The sequence below is a fragment of the Malurus melanocephalus genome, unplaced genomic scaffold (genome assembly GCF_030028575.1).
Source record: "Malurus melanocephalus ecotype Western Australia unplaced genomic scaffold, MMel_1.1 scaffold_136, whole genome shotgun sequence".
Lineage (NCBI taxonomy): Eukaryota > Metazoa > Chordata > Aves > Passeriformes > Maluridae > Malurus > Malurus melanocephalus.
The window spans coordinates 1035931-1054168 of record NW_026623368.1 but is presented as its reverse complement, the minus strand read 5'-3'; the positions used below and the strand labels follow the sequence as shown (position 1 = coordinate 1054168).

The 18238-nt window shown below is 41.9% G+C and overlaps 1 protein-coding gene across 3 annotated transcripts in view; it reads left to right on the top strand.

Moving 5' to 3' along the window:
* Window positions 1-4173, top strand: part of ABRACL (ABRA C-terminal like) — a 5228-nt gene extending 1055 nt beyond the window's left edge. Inside the window, exons 1-3 of one of the 3 annotated variants that reach the window (XM_057370895.1) lie at window positions 7-99; window positions 2504-2570; window positions 3770-4173. In XM_057370895.1, the coding sequence (XP_057226878.1) occupies window positions 2510-2570; window positions 3770-3954 (246 nt within the window). In that variant the 5' untranslated portion in view covers window positions 7-99; window positions 2504-2509 and the 3' untranslated portion in view covers window positions 3955-4173. Of the gene's footprint in view, window positions 1-6; window positions 100-328; window positions 389-2503; window positions 2571-3769 lie in introns of those variants that run through there. The other 2 variants (XM_057370894.1, XM_057370893.1) reach the window with 2 other exon arrangements.
* Window positions 4174-18238: the final 14065 nt, after the last annotated feature.

The window sequence follows — 18238 nt, the reverse complement described above, 5'->3', positions numbered from 1 at the left end:
GCCGCCCGCCCCTCGCCTGCCCGGCCCCGCCCGGCGCCCCGGCCGCCTCTCGGCTCCGCCGGCTCCGAGCGGTCACGGCCACGGCAGCGGCAGCAGCGGGTGAGTGGCGCCGAGCRGGAGCGGGTCGGGGGCAGCCGACCGTCCTTCCTTCCCTCCCTCCTTTCTCCGCCCCGGGGAGCCGTCCTTCCTTCCCGCCGCGCCGGGGGCAGAGGCGCTGCCCGGGCAGCGGGTGCGGCTGGCGCTTGGCCGGGCGGGGCCGCTTCCCGGGACTCCGTGCGCCGGCGCCGGCGGGAGTCGGATCCCGCCGGGCTGTGGGAAGGGAACCGCGCTCTGGTTGCCAGCGCGGTCCCGCCGAGGAGAGGAGCCATCAGTGCCTGCACGGGGACAGGTCAGCGCCGTGGGTGACAGATGTGTGTGTGTGTGTGTGTGTGTGTGTGTGTGTGTGTGTGTGTGTGTGTGTTTCTCGCAGCGGCTCCGCGCGTTTCCACCAAATAAGGAGAAGTTTAGTTTCCTTACCACATACTGCCTTGCAGCGGTGTATTGGCATCAGAAATATTAGAGTCTAATAGTTGGCGTCCACTTTTGAGAGCTGGTGTGTTGAGTAGATGACAATATAAAGGAAGTATTTAAGTCTTGAAATACCGAGCATCCCTGTTCCTTGCTCGGCTGCGCTTCTCTGGTCTCAAGTCTTGCCCAATAATGTAGAATTTGACTTTTTTTTCATTCTGAATACTGCTGTTTACACTGATGGTGTACATGTATGAAGATAGTTATAAATTAACATGAATTGAAAAAGCTGAAAGTAAAAAGGAGCCTTTAAAGTGAGAACATCTTTAAAGAGAAGCTAATGATGCCGTTGTGATGACGAATATTAAAGCTGGCAGTCTGACCAATAATGAGAGTGTAAACTTTCTAATAGATGGGTCATATTTTCCTTGMTGACTCCGTCTGTTTAGTGCCGAGTCAAACAAAATCCTGAAGTTCGTGGAATTCACCTAAGGCAAGTGCAGCTGTGCAGCCTTGCTGCCCTGYCCTTTGTAGCAGTGGAGCGATGGCAGTGCGTCCAGTTGCACTGTCACCTGTAGGTCTGCTGAAATCCACCGCAGAATTGCTGTTATCATGCATTAGGGATGAATCTATGGTTTGGTTGGGGCTTTGCCTGAAACCCGTGCTGATTATTARGCTTGTTCAGTTTTGCGTGCTARAAAGACAGATTTTCTGCATGTGAATTTTAGATCTAAAAATCAGACTCTGTTTCAAAAGATTTTTTGCCCCTTGGATAAATCGTAAGGGGTCATGAGGTGGAACTATGTCACTCTTACCTATTTTAATTCAATAGAAAATGAAAGAAGGGGAAGCTTTTCTCTTAGGAAGAATTTTAGATATATTCAGATGCCAATTTTTTACCTCTACTTACATACTAGTGCAGAAACCCTGGTTTCTTGAACAGCAGAATGGGTCACAGTGCTTGCTGAGCCCCTTTTAACCAGCACTGAGCTCCAGAAGCTCTCAATGGCTTTTGTTCCAGGCTGCATTGTTGGCACCTGTGGAAACTGCATTTGATGATTTGCTTTGCCTGTGATGCCGTTTCTTGGCTTACCTCAATGCCAGTTTTTGCTTAAGGGAAGTTCAGCATTTCAAAGGTTTCATTGTTTCATATACTTTGCAGAGYATAGGTCATAAAACACTTCCCAGGTGCCTGCAGTTGTTCACCTTGGAGTCTTTGTAGCCAGATGGTGTTTTGTGCGACTGGTGTTGCCTTATGCTGAGCTGCATATGGCTAAACTGTTGCAAGGCATTGGTGCACATTCATGAAAATTGCTGTGTTTCACGGCAAAGAGGTGTCCAGGATATGTTTGGCATTGTAGCAGATTCTCCAGATCACTGTGAATGGCAAAAATGTTGGGTCGCTTGCATGGTTGGGATCAGTTCTGCCCTCAGCAGCAAGAATGCAGGAGCTGCTGCTCTTTTTGACACCATGTGTGTCTGTAACCAGCTGAATGTCTGCAATATCTTCCCAGCATATGTGGAAAGCTGTGGTGTAGTTRCAAAAACCAAATCTACCACATATCCCAGAGAGAAATTTAAAGGCAGATGTTCCATTTTAATTGAGGCCATGGATGGAAAGTTGGAAAGCCCCCGAAGACCTGTGATGTTAACRAGTTGCTCTGATTCTGTGGCAGCTTAAGATCATGCTTTTAATCAAACAACCCACRTTTTCCTTGACCTTCCCACATCTTTCTATTTTGAGATTGGCTCCTTATATTTGTGTACAGAATGTAACAAGATTGTAATTTCTGTTCCCTTCCCCTCAAATGTGGAGGTGCAGAGGCTCTTTATCAGTTCAAGACTAAAATCCTARATTATCCTGTAGTCATGCGTCTCCAGGCTCCTGGGATTTATGAAGTGTTGTGACATTCCTAAAGAACTGAGAACATGCCAGAACAGTGCAAWGCATTTACAGCATTCCTAATAACTTTGTGAAAATGTGTTTTACTTTTAGACCACAATGAATGTGGAACATGAAATTAGCCTCTTAGTTGAGGAGATTCGGCGGCTGGGAACCAAAAGTAAGTATTGTAATATCGCTGTACAAATGTGGTCATTTTACAGATGCATTTGTGTAAATACATGTCATCATGCATGCATGTCATACAGATGCAGTCATGTTATATCAAGCTATGAATGTGGCAAATTTAAATAAGCAGGCCCAGGTAACCTGAAAACCTTGCATATGCACTTAATGTTGGACTGTATGGCACTGTCTGTGTCCCATCCTTTAAAGTAGTTTTGATATAGACATTAGAGCCTCTGCAGCAGAGAKGATGTAGGCCTGAAATCCTGTTCCCTGAATCCCGCATCAACTGCAAGTCCCCTTTTCTTCAGATTTTCAATACTCATTMCACTCACGACGGAAGAAAATTTCAYGTTCTCCTTCCACCTCCTTCCTYGGTAACTTCKGTACTTCAAAATTCATGCATTTACATTCTATTCATGATCATATTATTTGGAAGAAGTTGGTCTGTATGCCTAAAACTAATCCAGGAGTTATACATGTAGTTCCAATCTTCCTYAAACTTGATTAAGGGTTCCCTTTTCTCTTGTTTTGCACTGCTAAAACTCCCCTATCTTTACAAATATTGTAGAGGTGCTACATGTTCCTATATGTTAGTTCTGATGCCATTTGTTTATTTCCACTTGCTTTTCAAAACCTAAATGGAAATGTACATTTTGCATTCTGTATGACTGCATCCGCTTTTTAGGAATAACCTAACTTTAACATATATTTTAAAATTTTGCTTTGTGTGAGAATTTGTATTGCAGCCTTTTCAATGTGAACCTCCAATACTAATGAATGAAAAAAAAAAAGAAAAAGAAAGATTTAATGCATGGGTTAGATTTAGATAGGAGGAGCAGGGAGTTGGACTTGATCCTTATGGGTCTCCTCCAATTTGAGATATTCTAGGACTTTATTTAAAACTAATTTACTCCAAACACTGTGAAGAGTTTCAATAGCCTGTGCTTGTCATAGGTTTCAGAAAGTCATCAATAAAAATAAACAGAGGAGATACGAGTCTCTGGAAGGAAAGGCAAAGTTATACCAGGCAGGAGTTCTGCCTGCTGCTTATCACCAGTAGATCATATTCAAAATACGATCCCAGATAAACTGGGAATCACAGTGGAGTTTACTTTCAGTGTTCTATGTGTCACCTTATTTCCCCAGCAATCTCCTAACCTGAAGGAAATCCACATTATGTCTTTTATTTAGATTCTGATGGACAAGTGAGCGTGAAATTTGGTGTGCTGTTTGCTGATGAGAAGTGTGCYAACCTCTTTGAAGCCTTGGTGGGAACTCTTAAGGCAGCAAAACGAAGGAAGATTGTCACTTACCAAGGAGAGCTACTGTTACAAGGCGTTCACGACAATGTGGATATCATGCTGCTGCAGGACTGATGCGGTGTTTCAGCTATGCATTAATGGAATTGCTTGAACCAGTGATTTGCCACATCCTCTTAATAAGGCTGATCATTCAAAGGTGTTTTGTATATCTTTATAGTCAAGAAAATTGGCCTATYTTGGAAAACATTCCCTTTTGTAAGTCTTCCTAAAATGGTACTGTATATSAGTGATGTAAAAGATGCCAGATCTTTTCCTTTCTCTTTTTTTTTTCTCKYTTTTTWWWAAAAAAAGCTCAGGTAATTCTCTCAAATGTCTGGTGGTTATTTCCAACATATGCAGAAGGGGACCGGTAATTTAATGTTTACAAATGAAAATGTGCCATCAAAGTATGAAATAAAAGCACATACTTAAATTTGTGTCATTCTTGCTGCTTTGGTTTCTCTTTTTATTTGCAGTCTGAAATGAAAGCAAACTGAATTCCTGCRAGGAGTGTATTTAGGCAACTGTTCATAAAGCATGACAGTGAGAAATAATTTTGCAGTGTGATTCAATAGAAGAATGACTGCTCTTTAGATTGACCAGATTGYGCACAAAGAGACATGAATGTTAAATGTACCTCATTCATTTGTGGCAGTATCATATGCTTTCATTTTCTTGTCCTCTAGACTTTTGAAGGAAGTGGGTGAGGAGCTCCCTGAATGCTTTCATGCACTGTTAACAGGAAGTTAGTACAGCAGCTTCAGGTTGTGATTATTTTCTTCACAGAAGTCCTACTTTCTCTAAATCTCTCCAGGCAGAATGTGGGAGGGGAGGGGAAGAAAAAAGGCCCTTTTGATTGTTTTGTAGCTTACTGCCAATTCTTTTTATCAGGTAGAAGTGCACCCTGCAGTAGGGAGAAAGAGTTGCTGCATGAGGARAGCAGCCGTGGGTGAGCAAACTGCTTACTGCTCTGTGCTTACACTCGGCAGCTGCAGCTCTTAAAATTGCAGGATGGGTGAATTTCCTTTAGCAGCCTTTTGCAAATGAAAAATGATTGTAAAGCGTCTCCTGATTTCCAGATCCAGCAAATGCGTCCACGATTATGGAATCTCTACAAAGCTGTGTAGTTCCAGCTGCTACCCCTTTCATCTTGYTTTGCTCTGCTTTGTGCAACAGGAAAACAACTTAGATCCTGTGTRCAAACAGATCTGGGCTGCCTCTGCCTGTGCTGGCCCCGGAATCTGGAGAGCAGGGAAGTGATACACAGGGAAACTTGAGCTGTCTGGACCCAAGCCAGCTGGAGTGGAGGAGCAGAGCAGGAGCTCAGCACAGCCTATTGGCTCCAGGGCTGTGTCACTGGTGCAGCACTTCTGCTTCCAGAACTGAGCTGGCAAGTGCCTGCACCCCTGTGCTCCACAGGCAGAAAGGAGGGGACAGGGAGCCAGGCCTCCTGCAGGGGTGGAGTCCAGACAGATCTATGTTACCAGAGAACCACAGCTGCTTTTTGTTCTGCTTCTGTTTTGCTGCAAGSCCGAGTCTGGGTTGTCTGGATTCACAGAGCAGCCTGAGCATGCTGACAGATACCAAGTGCTTTGTGGTTGTCTGAGATGCCAGTTTTGGTACAGAGAGCACCAACCTCCCATAACCACAAAGCAGTTCCTTGTGCATGCTCATGACAGCTCTTTAAGCACTGAGGGGCTCAGCCTTGAAAATTTAGTAAAAACAGAGCAACCCAACCAGTAATTGTAAGGCTCAATGCTGAGCTGGAGCCAAGACAGGACTATGAAGAGACCTTTGTCTCTTATTTTAGATTTATCTTAACAATACTAATAAAATGCTCAGGGCATTTGGGAATACCATTTAGAAAGAGACAGAGAAACCTGGAATTAAATCAGAGGAGAATGTGATTTGTGTACTGCCTGAGGCAGTTGRGTTTCATTTTCTCTCTACTTCTGAAGGCAGGAGAGGAACAACAGGAACAAGGATGTATATCCAAGAATTTGCCCCCAGTGCAAAGTTTAATCCAGTATCTATTGGCCTCAGAATTGTGTGGAATTTTCACTACAGGTAATATACAAGCACTGTTGACTTTCTAACTTTTTTTCAGAGAAAACCAAATACTAACATTTCTTCCCATGCATGAGACCACACATCTGTTGAGGAAATAATTACCACAACAAATGGCCTGGGCATGAGATGTAGTTCCTGGAGCACTTGACACAACAGAAAGCTGGGGGGAGGCATTACCAGTTTCTATAATCAGTAGTACAATCAGCACTTCCCTGTGGTGTGTTCATGATCTTGCCAGCTATGGGTCTGAAGGAAGTTTGCAGGTCAGCCAGGAGCACCAGTGATTGCAAAATAGAAAGTAATTCTAACTGTGGGGAAGCAGAAGAATCAGATTTTTGACAACAGTGTAAGAGCTATCAGTAGGGCTGTTACGTGCCTGTGATAATGCTCGGAGATTAGGGAATGTGCAGCTTGGCTAATTCAGTCTCATCTTCATAAGATCTGAGAGCATGGTGGAACCCTGAAGAGAGGTTAGATGATCTCCAGGCAGATCTAACTGGTGTGTCTTTACCAGTGTGTCTTTAGCTGGGACTGTTAGAGTAGCTGATGGAGTGTGGCCACTCGCACTCASTCATCTCAGCTGTTTCCATTCAAAGTCCAGTGACTGGAGATAAATGTGCTTTTCAAAGGAGATTTAACTAAGCTGTGAAGGTGCTGAGGTAYAGGTCTGTATAACCTCTTGTGAAGGTGGTGACATCTTAAACTTTGGAGCTATTTCTCTTGTGAGCATAGGTTTTTTGTGTTTTTTTTCTGAGAGCATGAGCAAAGAAAGAGTTGAAATATACGTGATACTATCTTTTATGTGCCTCTCATGTTGGAATGAATTTAGAGAAATGTATGCTGTGTTTTGCTTGTTTCTCATGTCCCCTATAAAGCTTTGCTGGGGGTGTTCTTTCTGCTTCAAGAGATTTCTCTGGGTGACAGCAATGTCACTTTTGCCATTCATATCTGTGTAAAGCTTTGCCATCAAAAAACACTTGAAGCAAAGRACAAGAGGAAGAGGAGCAGGAAGTTCTTACATACTGAAAACTTATAATATAGATACTGGTACKTAGTGGTTTTATTTTGCATTAGTTGCACATTTTAGAAATAGGGTGAGATTCTCTACTCCGGCAGCACAAAATATTAAGTATGTTTAAATAGTTGCAGAGCATTTGCTAAGATGACACTACATGAGCCAATGATTGTCACAGGACTGGCCTTATGGCTCCCTATCAAAACACTAACCCCTAATGATGTCTTTGTATCATCTCCACCCAGTATAAAAAACAGTTCTAAAGGTTTGTCCCACAGTCTGCAGCAGTTTATGTTCAGCATTACATGGAAATCCTTTATCTGATAACTGTGTGATGGGAATCATGCTTTCAAGGAGTTAAAAAAAGCCCAACATGTTTCTTTTGGAAACTGGCAAAGTCAGTAATTTTGCAAAATTAATGTGATCTGCCTTTTCTCTCAGCAGCAAAAGCCATACCAGTTTAGATATTGTAACAATTTGATTTTCAAGGCAAGATATCTTCAGCATTTTGACCTGAAATGGCATTCTCGAAGAAAATCRAGAGCAGATTGAAGAGCTGCTCCAGTGCAATGATTTCCAGGAATCTGTATGGTCAATATTTCCAGGTACTTCTGGTTTAAAAATAAGTTGAATGGGTTATTTGAGGATAAGTGCTTGACAGTGTTTCTAGAAAGCAATGTTTTTAACATCTAGTTACATAAACTGCTTAACGTGAAATTATTCCAATAAAGTTTTCCTGAGGGTGGCAGTTCAGTTTAGTTCTGCCACTCTGAGTACAGTTTTAGCCACAAATGCACTGCAGTGCATATTTCAGCAGCCAAAGCCAATCTGCTGGCACATATTTTGAATAACGCATCGGGAGCAGCATTAKCTTGTGTGTAGCCTAGATGTCATTGCAGATTATTCTTATCTCTGCCAGAGCACCTGAGTGACTCAAATACCAGCCTGCTAACCTAGAGAGGGAGTAGTTCGACCTACAAATGCTCTCCTGAGCCTTGTCAGATCAGATCCAGATCAAAACTCCTTTCAGAGAAACGCTTAGAGTCAGACCTGAGCCTTTTCCAGTACAGCATTTTCACACATATAGCATTGTGTCCATGACCTTGCTCCTTTTTGGAGCTTTTTCCTGTAAAACCACTGCACGCTGAGTGACACTAAGGGTTTTGCTGCCATACTTTAAGCTGTTCTCCAGAGAGGACAGTAGTAATGTAATTGTAAATTACATTGTCAATTGTGTATGCATACTATGCATACTTATTGGTACAACAGGTACTCAAAACCTGACWATTTTTTCTCAGTGGGTAAACACTCAGTAAAATGGCAATTATGTTTGAATGGGAATATAGTGATCTGCATTTTCCAGTCKTTGCTAAGTCTGCTAAATGCCATAGAAGATCATGTTAATAAAATTGATAGTCTGTATCTTGCAGAATTAGGTCTTTTGTGAAGTTTTGGTAATAAAAGACATATTATTGCSAAGTCTTTATTAGTCAAGAAGCCTTGGCCTGTCTGCAGCTAATGTTCTAAAAACCTTCCTTCATAAGCTTTTATTTTGGAGCACAGTATGATTTTCTTAGAACTCTGCTTTAAGTTTTCTTAGGGAAAAAGACAGAAAGTGAACAGTTGAAGACACACCACCATTCAGTAGGACTTAGCACTGMGTATCAGCTCACATAGAAGTCAAGATACAAACATGGAAATAACTGCTTTGTAGGTAACTTCAGTGGCATTGGAATATTTAAATTCAAGTATGTGACATCTGCAAGCTCCAAGTCTACAGGCACTGGCACCTGAGGTTTGACTGGAAAATTTTGATGGAAACCTAAAATCATGCAAACAACCCAGAGGTTGCCAGCTTGTCTCCACTGAACACCAAAGTGCCTGTCTCAGACATATGACCACAGGGAATCACTACACACATGCCTAAAGTCCCCCAGGATGTGTGCTGGGAAGCAGCAAAACTGGGTAGTCCTAAGCTTTATACAAAAATAAATTGTAATTTTCTCCTTAAGTATCTGCTAAAATGTCTTTCCTTATGCTGATGCATAGGTCAGACTTGAAGGGGGTGGGAGCATCAGCAGTGGATGGGCGCAGGTTGCTGCCAGGCCCCTGCATGGCACRCGGTGTGCCAAAAAACATGTCAGGCAAAGAGAAATTGCTGTCTGGACAACTGTGCCTCAGGCTCCTTGGGAAGCTGCTCTATGCTTCTGTGTCAAGCAACACTGAGAYTGAAGGGTTTGCTCAGAGACGAGAGTAGGATTCCCTAACGTGTGTTCCTGTGTTGTGGAAAACAATGCCCCTCTGTGTGCTTACATTTGCACTGTGTTCCACCCAAGCACACCCAGCTAGCTGGCCCAATAACAGGGARCTGCTGTTGTGGGACTTCTCAGAATTGTTTTCTTCTCTAGCAACACTTTTGGCAGTTTATAAAGTCATAGAATATTTCAAGTTGGAAAGCACCCGTAAGTTTGTAGCACACATCAGCTTGGTTCCCTCTCAAACACCTTGCATAGTGAGAAAAAGAGCTCCCAATCACATTTGGGACCCCATTCATAGAGTGCACCCCAGCGTGGGTATTGACAGCTTTGTTGACTTTAGTGAACACATCTTGTCTTAAAAGCATACCAGTATGTGGCCCRGAAGATGAAGGGTTAAAATGTGCCAATACCGCAGTCCCACTGCCTTTACTAAGTTTACGTCTGCACACAACGTGCTTCCCCTACATTTTTAAAGTGGCTAAAGACAGCAGGGTTTGCATTTGGATGTTAAAGTCAAACCTTCCTCTCTGCGGTCTGCAGCCTGCGCGCCAGCAGGATGTTGTGGTGGGTGACAGCCAGGGGTGAAACACTTCTGCAGAAAAGAAAACAAAACCAGTCCATGTCAGCAGAAGCAAGAGGGAGTAAAYAGAATAAACAGTGCAAACTAAATGATACTGCAAATTTTTGCTGTACGGCAATCCAGACTACTTGTGATCATGCAAGCACATATTTTAAATTGCTGCGTTTTGAACAAAAAAAGAAACATCACTAAAGCTGTCTAGAAAACTCCTGACTTGAGCTGTTCCTTGCAAGTTGCATGTGTTGCTGTCAAGTCTCATGACACTCTCCTTTAAATTTAAGAAACAAAACTGATCATCTTTGCATTGTTAGTTMCAGACGATGGCAATAATCTTGGCCAGTTAATGATGTCTTGAGGGTAAAATGCAGACAGTTGGCATTTTATCTATTTATAATAATTTTTTTAAATGGCAGCGCCATCCCTTCACTCCCACTCTGCCTCTCCCACACACACTCAGCATTTTATGAGTCAGRCTGCAAGAATATCAAGAGGCTGATGCAAAAATTAGATTTTGGAAAGTTATTTTTTCAAGAATGCTTGAGGTGCTTTTTCTTTGCCTTCCTTACTCTTCTGATGAGGCTTTCAAGCTGCTGTCTGTACAAGGGTAATGTTTTCATTAAATCTAAAATCTTGAACTTATTGTATGGCTAAGATGAGGCCACAAGACAAATACATTTTTTCACGTGGAATTTCTAAGAATGCTTCTGTATGTTATAGAATCTTTATTTTTGCAAACATCTAGAAATCAATGGGGCAGTTCATATGAGATCAAGCCTTGTGTTAGGCTGTGGCTATGGAAGCAAAGAAGCAATCAGTGTGAAAATCATGGGTCTTACTGCATTCACTATTTATGCATGCTCCCATCCTCAGCACAGAGAGTGTGTGTGTCATTCAGGCACAACATCACGGTCCTGTGGCTTCACAACCACAGTATCTGGGGCTACCATGCAACTAAACCATCTGTCCACAGCTTGGACATTAAATCATACTCCAGACAACATTTGTCTCATGAAAAGGATTTATATTAGCATCTTAACCCATTACCATTGCTTAAAAAAAAATATACCTGGCATGAGATGTGTTTCAGGTTTACAGGTTCGCTGGCATGGTACAGGTGTGAAGATCACTGGGTGATCTGGTCACCGGGTTGGTGGAGACTAAAGAGAGAAATATARTAAGGAATTCTTACATCCCTTCAGATTGCACAGCATCAGACAGGCCCCACATGTATTTTGTCAGGGCAGTTCCTTCTAATGAAAGGGCTTTCCTTTATGGTCCTTTGAGCTAGTAAATAATTTCATTATAAGCAACTCTTTTCCTGAAGTATGTTTTCATGAGAGCTTCTTGTTGCACTTTCAGATGACGGCAAGGCCAAATGAGATGCTTGGTACCAAGGGGGAGCTGCCCACAGGCTCCTCTCTTAATAATGAGGTGGCCAAGTTTKTCCCATGGTCAAGGGGTCAATCTGAGCAGCACAGTTGAGGCTGAAGGCTGTGCTAGATGYGCARCATGGCACAGCACAGGCCTGGGGCTGCTCAGGTTTCTGGGGGATGGGTGTTTGATTCCTTGATGCACAGCAACCTCCTKGTCAGGATCACTACACAGATGAATTTTAGTTCATTCCTTCTAACACTCCTCCTTATCTCACTTCTGAAATGAAGTAATTTAGTGTATCAGAGAAAATGATAAGAAAAATGGGGGAAGTGGAAGGTGCATTTTCTGATGTTGTTTTCAAGGAGAGTAACTGGTCTTTATGAGAATTTGAGTGTTTCATGTGTTGGAGTAGACTTAAAAAATTGCCACAAGGGGAATTTTGCCAAATACACATTTTCTATAATATAAGAACTATATCATATCATATCATGTATAGGATATTAAGATGTACCTAATCCTACCTGTGTCACATGACATTTCTGGGCCTTCCTCTTGCAAAATTTTTGTCTCTTGTGATTTCTAGAGCTGCCAGGTACTCTAATGTTGGCCATGTTATACTGACCCAGACACTTCTTTTCCACCCTGTCATGTCGAAACTGTAAATTCACCATCCATGGAAAAGACTGAGGGAGCTGTGGTCACAGTCAGGGTRGAATTGTGCAGCAGTGGCAGGGTTTCATTTTGTAATATTCACTTGATTTATTCCAAAAGACATGCTCTCTCCTTTAGTCTCCAGCCTTTTAATTTTCGCAGAAGTTTCATTTCCTTCATGGTGGAACAAATTAAGCAAGAAGCCTCATTAATTACCAATCTTGTTTTATTCTTATCACTGTTCTCCCTATATGACAAGATCCCTGTGAAAAAAAAAGAAAGGATAACATTTAATTCAGGGTTATCGTCCATTGTATATACACTAGGATGCAAATTAAGGCTCTGTGGAAGATGCCGTTTCTAATTCTAGAGTTTAACCTCATTCTAAAGCATACCATGGAAGTGCTCTATGATGAACACACATACTTATTGATAAGCATTATCTCCATGTTGATAAGCATTTCCACATACAAGTTCTTCATGAGGAAGACAGATAAGCAGGGTCTCACCCTGGATCYGTGTATGAGTTGCTCTTGGAAGCACAATTTATTCCACCCCTTCACAAAGGGTTTGTGCTCCATTATTTTGGCAGGGTTTTGGGGGGACAAATGCAGATGGCTGAAGGACTAGTGACCTGAAAAATGCTGTTTGTCATCCAAGCTTGGATCGAGCTGCTTGGAGGCAGGCAGCGCCTGTGTCACCACTCCCTGCTGCAGACTTGCAAAGGCTTTCCATGAGGCAGAGCAGAGACTGAGCTCCTCCAGAAAAGGTCAGATACCTTTTGCAATAGCAAAAATGGATCAGGCTAAATATGTAAAGTTCTCACAATCTGCACATACAAGTTCGGTTTGCTCTGTCATATCATTCTTACTGCTGAACTAAGTCACAACAAAGGCAGGGAAACTTCTCCAGAAGAATGATTTTGGTGTGCTTAAAAATTTGGTAAACTTAGATATTGTTTTATTCTTTTTTTTCTGTGTATACACAGTGGCTTTTAGAAGCAAGTGTAATCTTTAAACACATCCCATCTGATCCCATGTCGCTAATAACATCTTACTGAGCATCACCAATTGACAGCTGYTTGTTCCTAAATCCTTTTTTGGAGACTTCCTTTCTTAACTTTTCCTATTAGCACAGTACTAGATCTCAGACTGTGCAARTCTTGCAGAAATAACATGTAAACTGGATGCAAGCTGTGTTTTCCCTCCAGTCCTCAWGATTGCCTATGAGCAAGGTTAGAGGACAAGAAGGTAAAGATGACGRTGTTTTTCTACTCTCTGGCTGATGTTGCTCATGGGAATGAAGCCGCTGTGTTCTCACTCTTTTTTCACTTCCATTTTACATAACTTACACAATTTTGTGTGGGCCCTTCATCCTTCCATGCTTTTTTTTTTTCCTGCTTGTTACAGCAGTGCGGTCTTGTGGATGCAAAAATATTGTCTTTCCTGCTTCTTTCCCCTTGCAGAACAAAGCATTCCTCCACTGTGGCTTTCCATTTCACAAAGACGGCAAGACTATGTACAATATCACTAGATCAGAAAAGGTGTTTGAGCTCAGTTTGCACAACAGCAGGTGATTACATCAACTGCAAACTGCTGTATGACTAAACCCAGTATTTCTAAACATATGCAGAGCTAGAAAGGGTAGGTTTTATTGGAAGTTTTCCAGAAGAAAGTATTTGATTTTGCAGTTTGTACTTTGATGTTTGTTTAAAATGTCTCAATCAGAGCTGTTAGGATTGGGCTCAACATATTCAAGGTGATTTGAATCTTTCAAGATCATGTCTTTTTTCCATTTCCATTGGCTTCAAATCATCACATTCCACCACAGCTGAAGTGATTTATATGTCTTAGCAGTGCTACAAACTGCAGTCTTCTAACCTGGAACACTCTCCACACAGTATTAATGTTCCCCAATGACTTCAAATCACTTCACACACTGTAAAAAGGGCTAGGTGATTAACACTCTTAAAAACACCTTATGCTTGGCAGAGATTTACATTTAAATCCTAGGCATGTAGAAAACCAGGCTGATACTAACCAAAAGATGTATTATTTTGTACCTTTGAATGTGAAAGGTATTTCCTAAGCTTTTTTGCTCTGCTAGTCAGCTAAATGTGTCACAGTCTGTAAAATTACACTCTGCCTCTCAACTTCAGCAAGTTCTCATTATAAAAGCAGAGAAACTGGTGGGATTTTTGGCATAAAATGCAAACTCTGCAACTATTATATTTCTCTAAACTAAAGGCTGTTTCTCACTACCCTTTCTTCTCTCCTTTTCCTTCTCCATGGGCTGTACAGAATCTTCTGTTCAGTATGGGGTATTGTTTATRTAGAAAATGGGGTGGCTCTGAGACCATACAAAGGAGATCCAAATCTGCATTCATGGATTAGATTAAATCCCTTGGATTTCTCCCTCCTGCTCCCTTTCTATGATCAGGTAAAATGAGGAGACATAGAGTAAGAGCATGTGAGGTGGGATCAGTGGGTGTTGATGTGTTGGCTGGAAGCAGATGGACCTTCCAGATTTGTTGCCCATGGATACAAAAGTATTTGCACAGGTGAGTTTAAGAACAGTCCAGTGTGGCAATTCTCCCATTTCCTTTTTTTTTTTTTTTTTTTTTTTTTTTTTTTTTTTTTTCCCAATGCAGAACAAGTTATCCTTTCACTTTCTGGAAAGAAAAGGGCAGAGTTTAGTGCCTTCCCTAACCAGCTTTGAGCACACACAAAATCTGTCCCCTCTACCCTTGTATAAATACCACCTTCACTCGTGCTKGTTCCGTCTGGAGATGGACTCCTCCAGTTGGTTCAAATTCTTTTCACTTCCTCATACTCCTTTTGCTCTGCCTCACTTTTGTCTCTTCATACAGCTGGAGTCCCTACTGGTATTTTGGATCACCAGGGTTTTGCTACTGAGCTAGTAAAGTCCACAGAGACTCAGCTCTTGCTATTAGTCTTCCTGAATGGAAGTGCCAAAATCTGTGTTTTTGTCTTCAGAAAAATCTGTGTGGTTGTCATCAGACTGGAGCTAAATTCTACTGTCAGCTCATCACTGTCACATCACTACAGTCGGTCCCATTCAAGGCTGTAATGAAGGGCAGTATCAGCCATGTACAATACTTTGTGGTACAAAGTGCAAAGCTTCTTGATAAAAGGATTCGTTCCCAAATGTGGCAAGGGGATTTCAGAAACAATCCTGAGAGCAAACAAGCCAAACCACAGAGTTCTTTTGTACTAACAGAGAATTACTGATGTGTTAGTTGGGAAAATCAAGTATCAGCTCCCAAAGAGCAATAGGTTTGTCCAAATGTCTTACTTTCTCCGCTAAGTTTGAAGGTTTTACAAATTATTTATTTATTGTATTTTCTTTCTTTGTCCTGTAGTGAGAGGAAGAGCCTGCAAACTGAACCATACCYGCAGGCTTATATCAAGACATGCAATCTCATGGTCCTTAAGCAGAGGGTCTGTAGGATKAACTATACTATAACAACAGGAACAAGAAGTCTGTGTTGGCCTGCCTTTGAAAAAAATAGCCAGCTATCGGGTCTGTGATGATTTCACTGTGATGMCTCTGAGATGAAGGAAAGTCCAGGCTGTTTGTTTTATTTTTTAATGAGAAGCTTAGTCTTCTTCTGTGTTTTGGATGCACGCATAGGAAATTTTGAAATTTATGTGGAAATGAAACAGCTGGCCTTCAAAACTTTTCACTTATTTTTTGTGCCTGGTATTTTGCTGCTATAGAAGCACTCAAAACCCCCTGGAACTACTGGAACTACTGCATGGGGCTCCTCATATCCTCTCAGCAAAGGTCAATTTACAAGTGGCCAAAAGTTAGGAAGTGCCATGTGCTCCTCACAGAGAGGGTCTGAGGGATACCATGACAGGTGGGCTGCCACGTTCCCCTGCTCCCCATGTTCCAGAGGAGCTAGCCTGAGTCCAACTCTGAYGGAGATCAGTTGTGTTGCCTGAGGGGAGCAGGATGAAAGCTAGCGCACTGGAGAGCTTGGATGGCTGCTTCCTGGTCCTGGCACCAGCCCCAGCTCTTTCTGTGACAGCTTGATGACTCGTTTTTCCTCTATGCAAGATGAATGTTTTAGTATTTACTTACTTGGCAAGGTGAAATGATGATTAATTTGTCTTGGTTTTTGCAGTCTGATGTACAGAATGTGATTTGTTGCAATGTGAGCACACGYCACCCCCCAGCAGCATGAGCATGAACCCCAGCAGGAGCAGCTACTTTCAATGCCTCCTGAACCACGGAGGGAGGTGCCTGGATTTTCCCTTCCCGGGTTCCACATAAGGGTGGTTGCTTACCTTTTATCTGAAGGTTTAGTGCAGGTATGGGTGTTTCGAAATGCTTTTGTAGCTTCTGGGCTGGCCCAGTGCCTGGTGATGAAGATCCAGTGGATGTGAGCTGACAGCCGTAAGTGGCCAATGGCATTACAGATTGCCCAGGAACATCACCCTTGTCCTTGTCAGCGAAATATCTCCCATGAAGACAAATTTCAATATAATTGTAACTATATTCTTTGAGTATAATGAAAAATAATACAAAACCTTTGTGATGATAACAATGTAAATCAGCACAGCAGTCAATGGGAACACCCCACAGGCCATTCATTCATCTGCTTCTATTAACTGATCTTCATTCTGTGGCTTCATTTTTTTCCAGAGGATTTACAGGTCTGGACATTRAATCTATCTTACTTCTGTAAAAGAACTGTAAACACTAAAATCTAAATTTAAACTCAATACCTGAGAGACCAACTCTTTCAGATTAGAGATAAGGCAATTTAGGGGAAAAAAAAAAAAAAAAAAGCTCAGCTCTTCCAAGACTCTTCATCTCTTCCAAGTATTTCCAAAGACTAAGTATCACCTTCACACTTTCTGCCCTTTTCATCATGTGCCTGGAGCTATACTTCATAAATTTCACATGGATTCACTAGACTTGCTAGATCTTGTGGTCCCAATACCAGTTTCTCTTTTTTGTAGTGCAGAGGCCTATGCAACAAAAAAGAGAGGAGCCTTAGTGATTTGCCCCAGAGCCCACAGTTTTAGTCAGAGATATCAAGGAATGATGGTAAATTAGAGAATGAAAAAGACCTCTAAATTTTTTTCTAGTTTCTCCTTTCTGGCTGGTAGCAGATTTCTTTTTCTGCTGGAAATTACATATATTCTACAATTTCATTATTATCATTTACAATGAGTTCATCCATGTTTTGTGGTGTGAAACTGTGATATCCAACCCACTTTTTCTTTGGAAGTTGAAAAAGACTTCTTACAGCAAGAGAGATGCTTCAGCCTGTGACAGGAAAGGCGATGGCTGTGCCAAATGGATATGCTGATGGCATTTGTGTACCACCTTTGTGTTATTTATCACCTTTACCCATCCTCATCCTGCCCAAGTCACCCCAAATATTTCTTGTGGCAGAAGTGAATTGAATTGCTACCTAATAGAGTCTGCTCCTGGAAATTACAAAGCTCAGATGTTCAAAGCAGCAGCCAGACCCAGAGTAACAAATACCCTCATATTAAGGATATTTTTCTGTGGTGAAGCAAGTACATGGGACTTATCCTTTTTGAGTTTTCAGATTGCCCTGCAAGCTTTTTTTCAACTTTTCACTGAAGTTATCTGAGATGGCCTCTTTTAGTTTAATGCTGTGCCCAGCAGCAGSGGACTTTGAGGAGGGAGGGCTCACTTTGCAACACCCACTGCCTGGATTGTGTCTCCATGCAAGCAGCCCAGCCCAACCCAAGAGGGAGGAGGGCAAGCCAAACACAAGCTACRTATGRYRGGAATAAGCACAGGGAAGATGGTGMTGGGAAAATCTCCTGGGATCTTGCTGTTGAGAGTGCTGGCCCAGGGCCATGGACCCCCTTCTGAGAAGCTGTCTCCAGCTTGCCTTGTTCAAGGAAGTAAAGTTTTGTACATTATTTGAAAACAAATGGAGCTGTGTCAAAAACACACTCTTCCTAACATAAAATTACCACAGAACCTTGAATTTTGGCTAAGCATTGAGGTTAAAACACAAAAAGAAAAGAAACACTAATTTAAATACACAAGGTTTGCTTGGTTTTCATCAAGCGTCCTGCAAGACTAATTTTCTTTTCCTCCTTACCCCCTGCCTGAGGCACCCATTGTCTGTAATTCAGAATTCCCTTGAGAATGTAATTTCTCTTGGAAGCGATCCTTCCTTGGTATTTCTGATTATTTTTTTTTTCCCTTGGAACTTGCCATTTGCGGGAAATACTAATGATTTCTAAGTTTGATATGATTTGGGCCAAAGCTGAAAATGAAAAAGATAAAAAAAAATGTCCTTGAAATGGGAATATGGCCTTTTTAAACAGCTTCATCCAACTAGAAYACTCCTGAATTACTGTATAAATTTTTGTGTAATTTCAGGAAAGCATT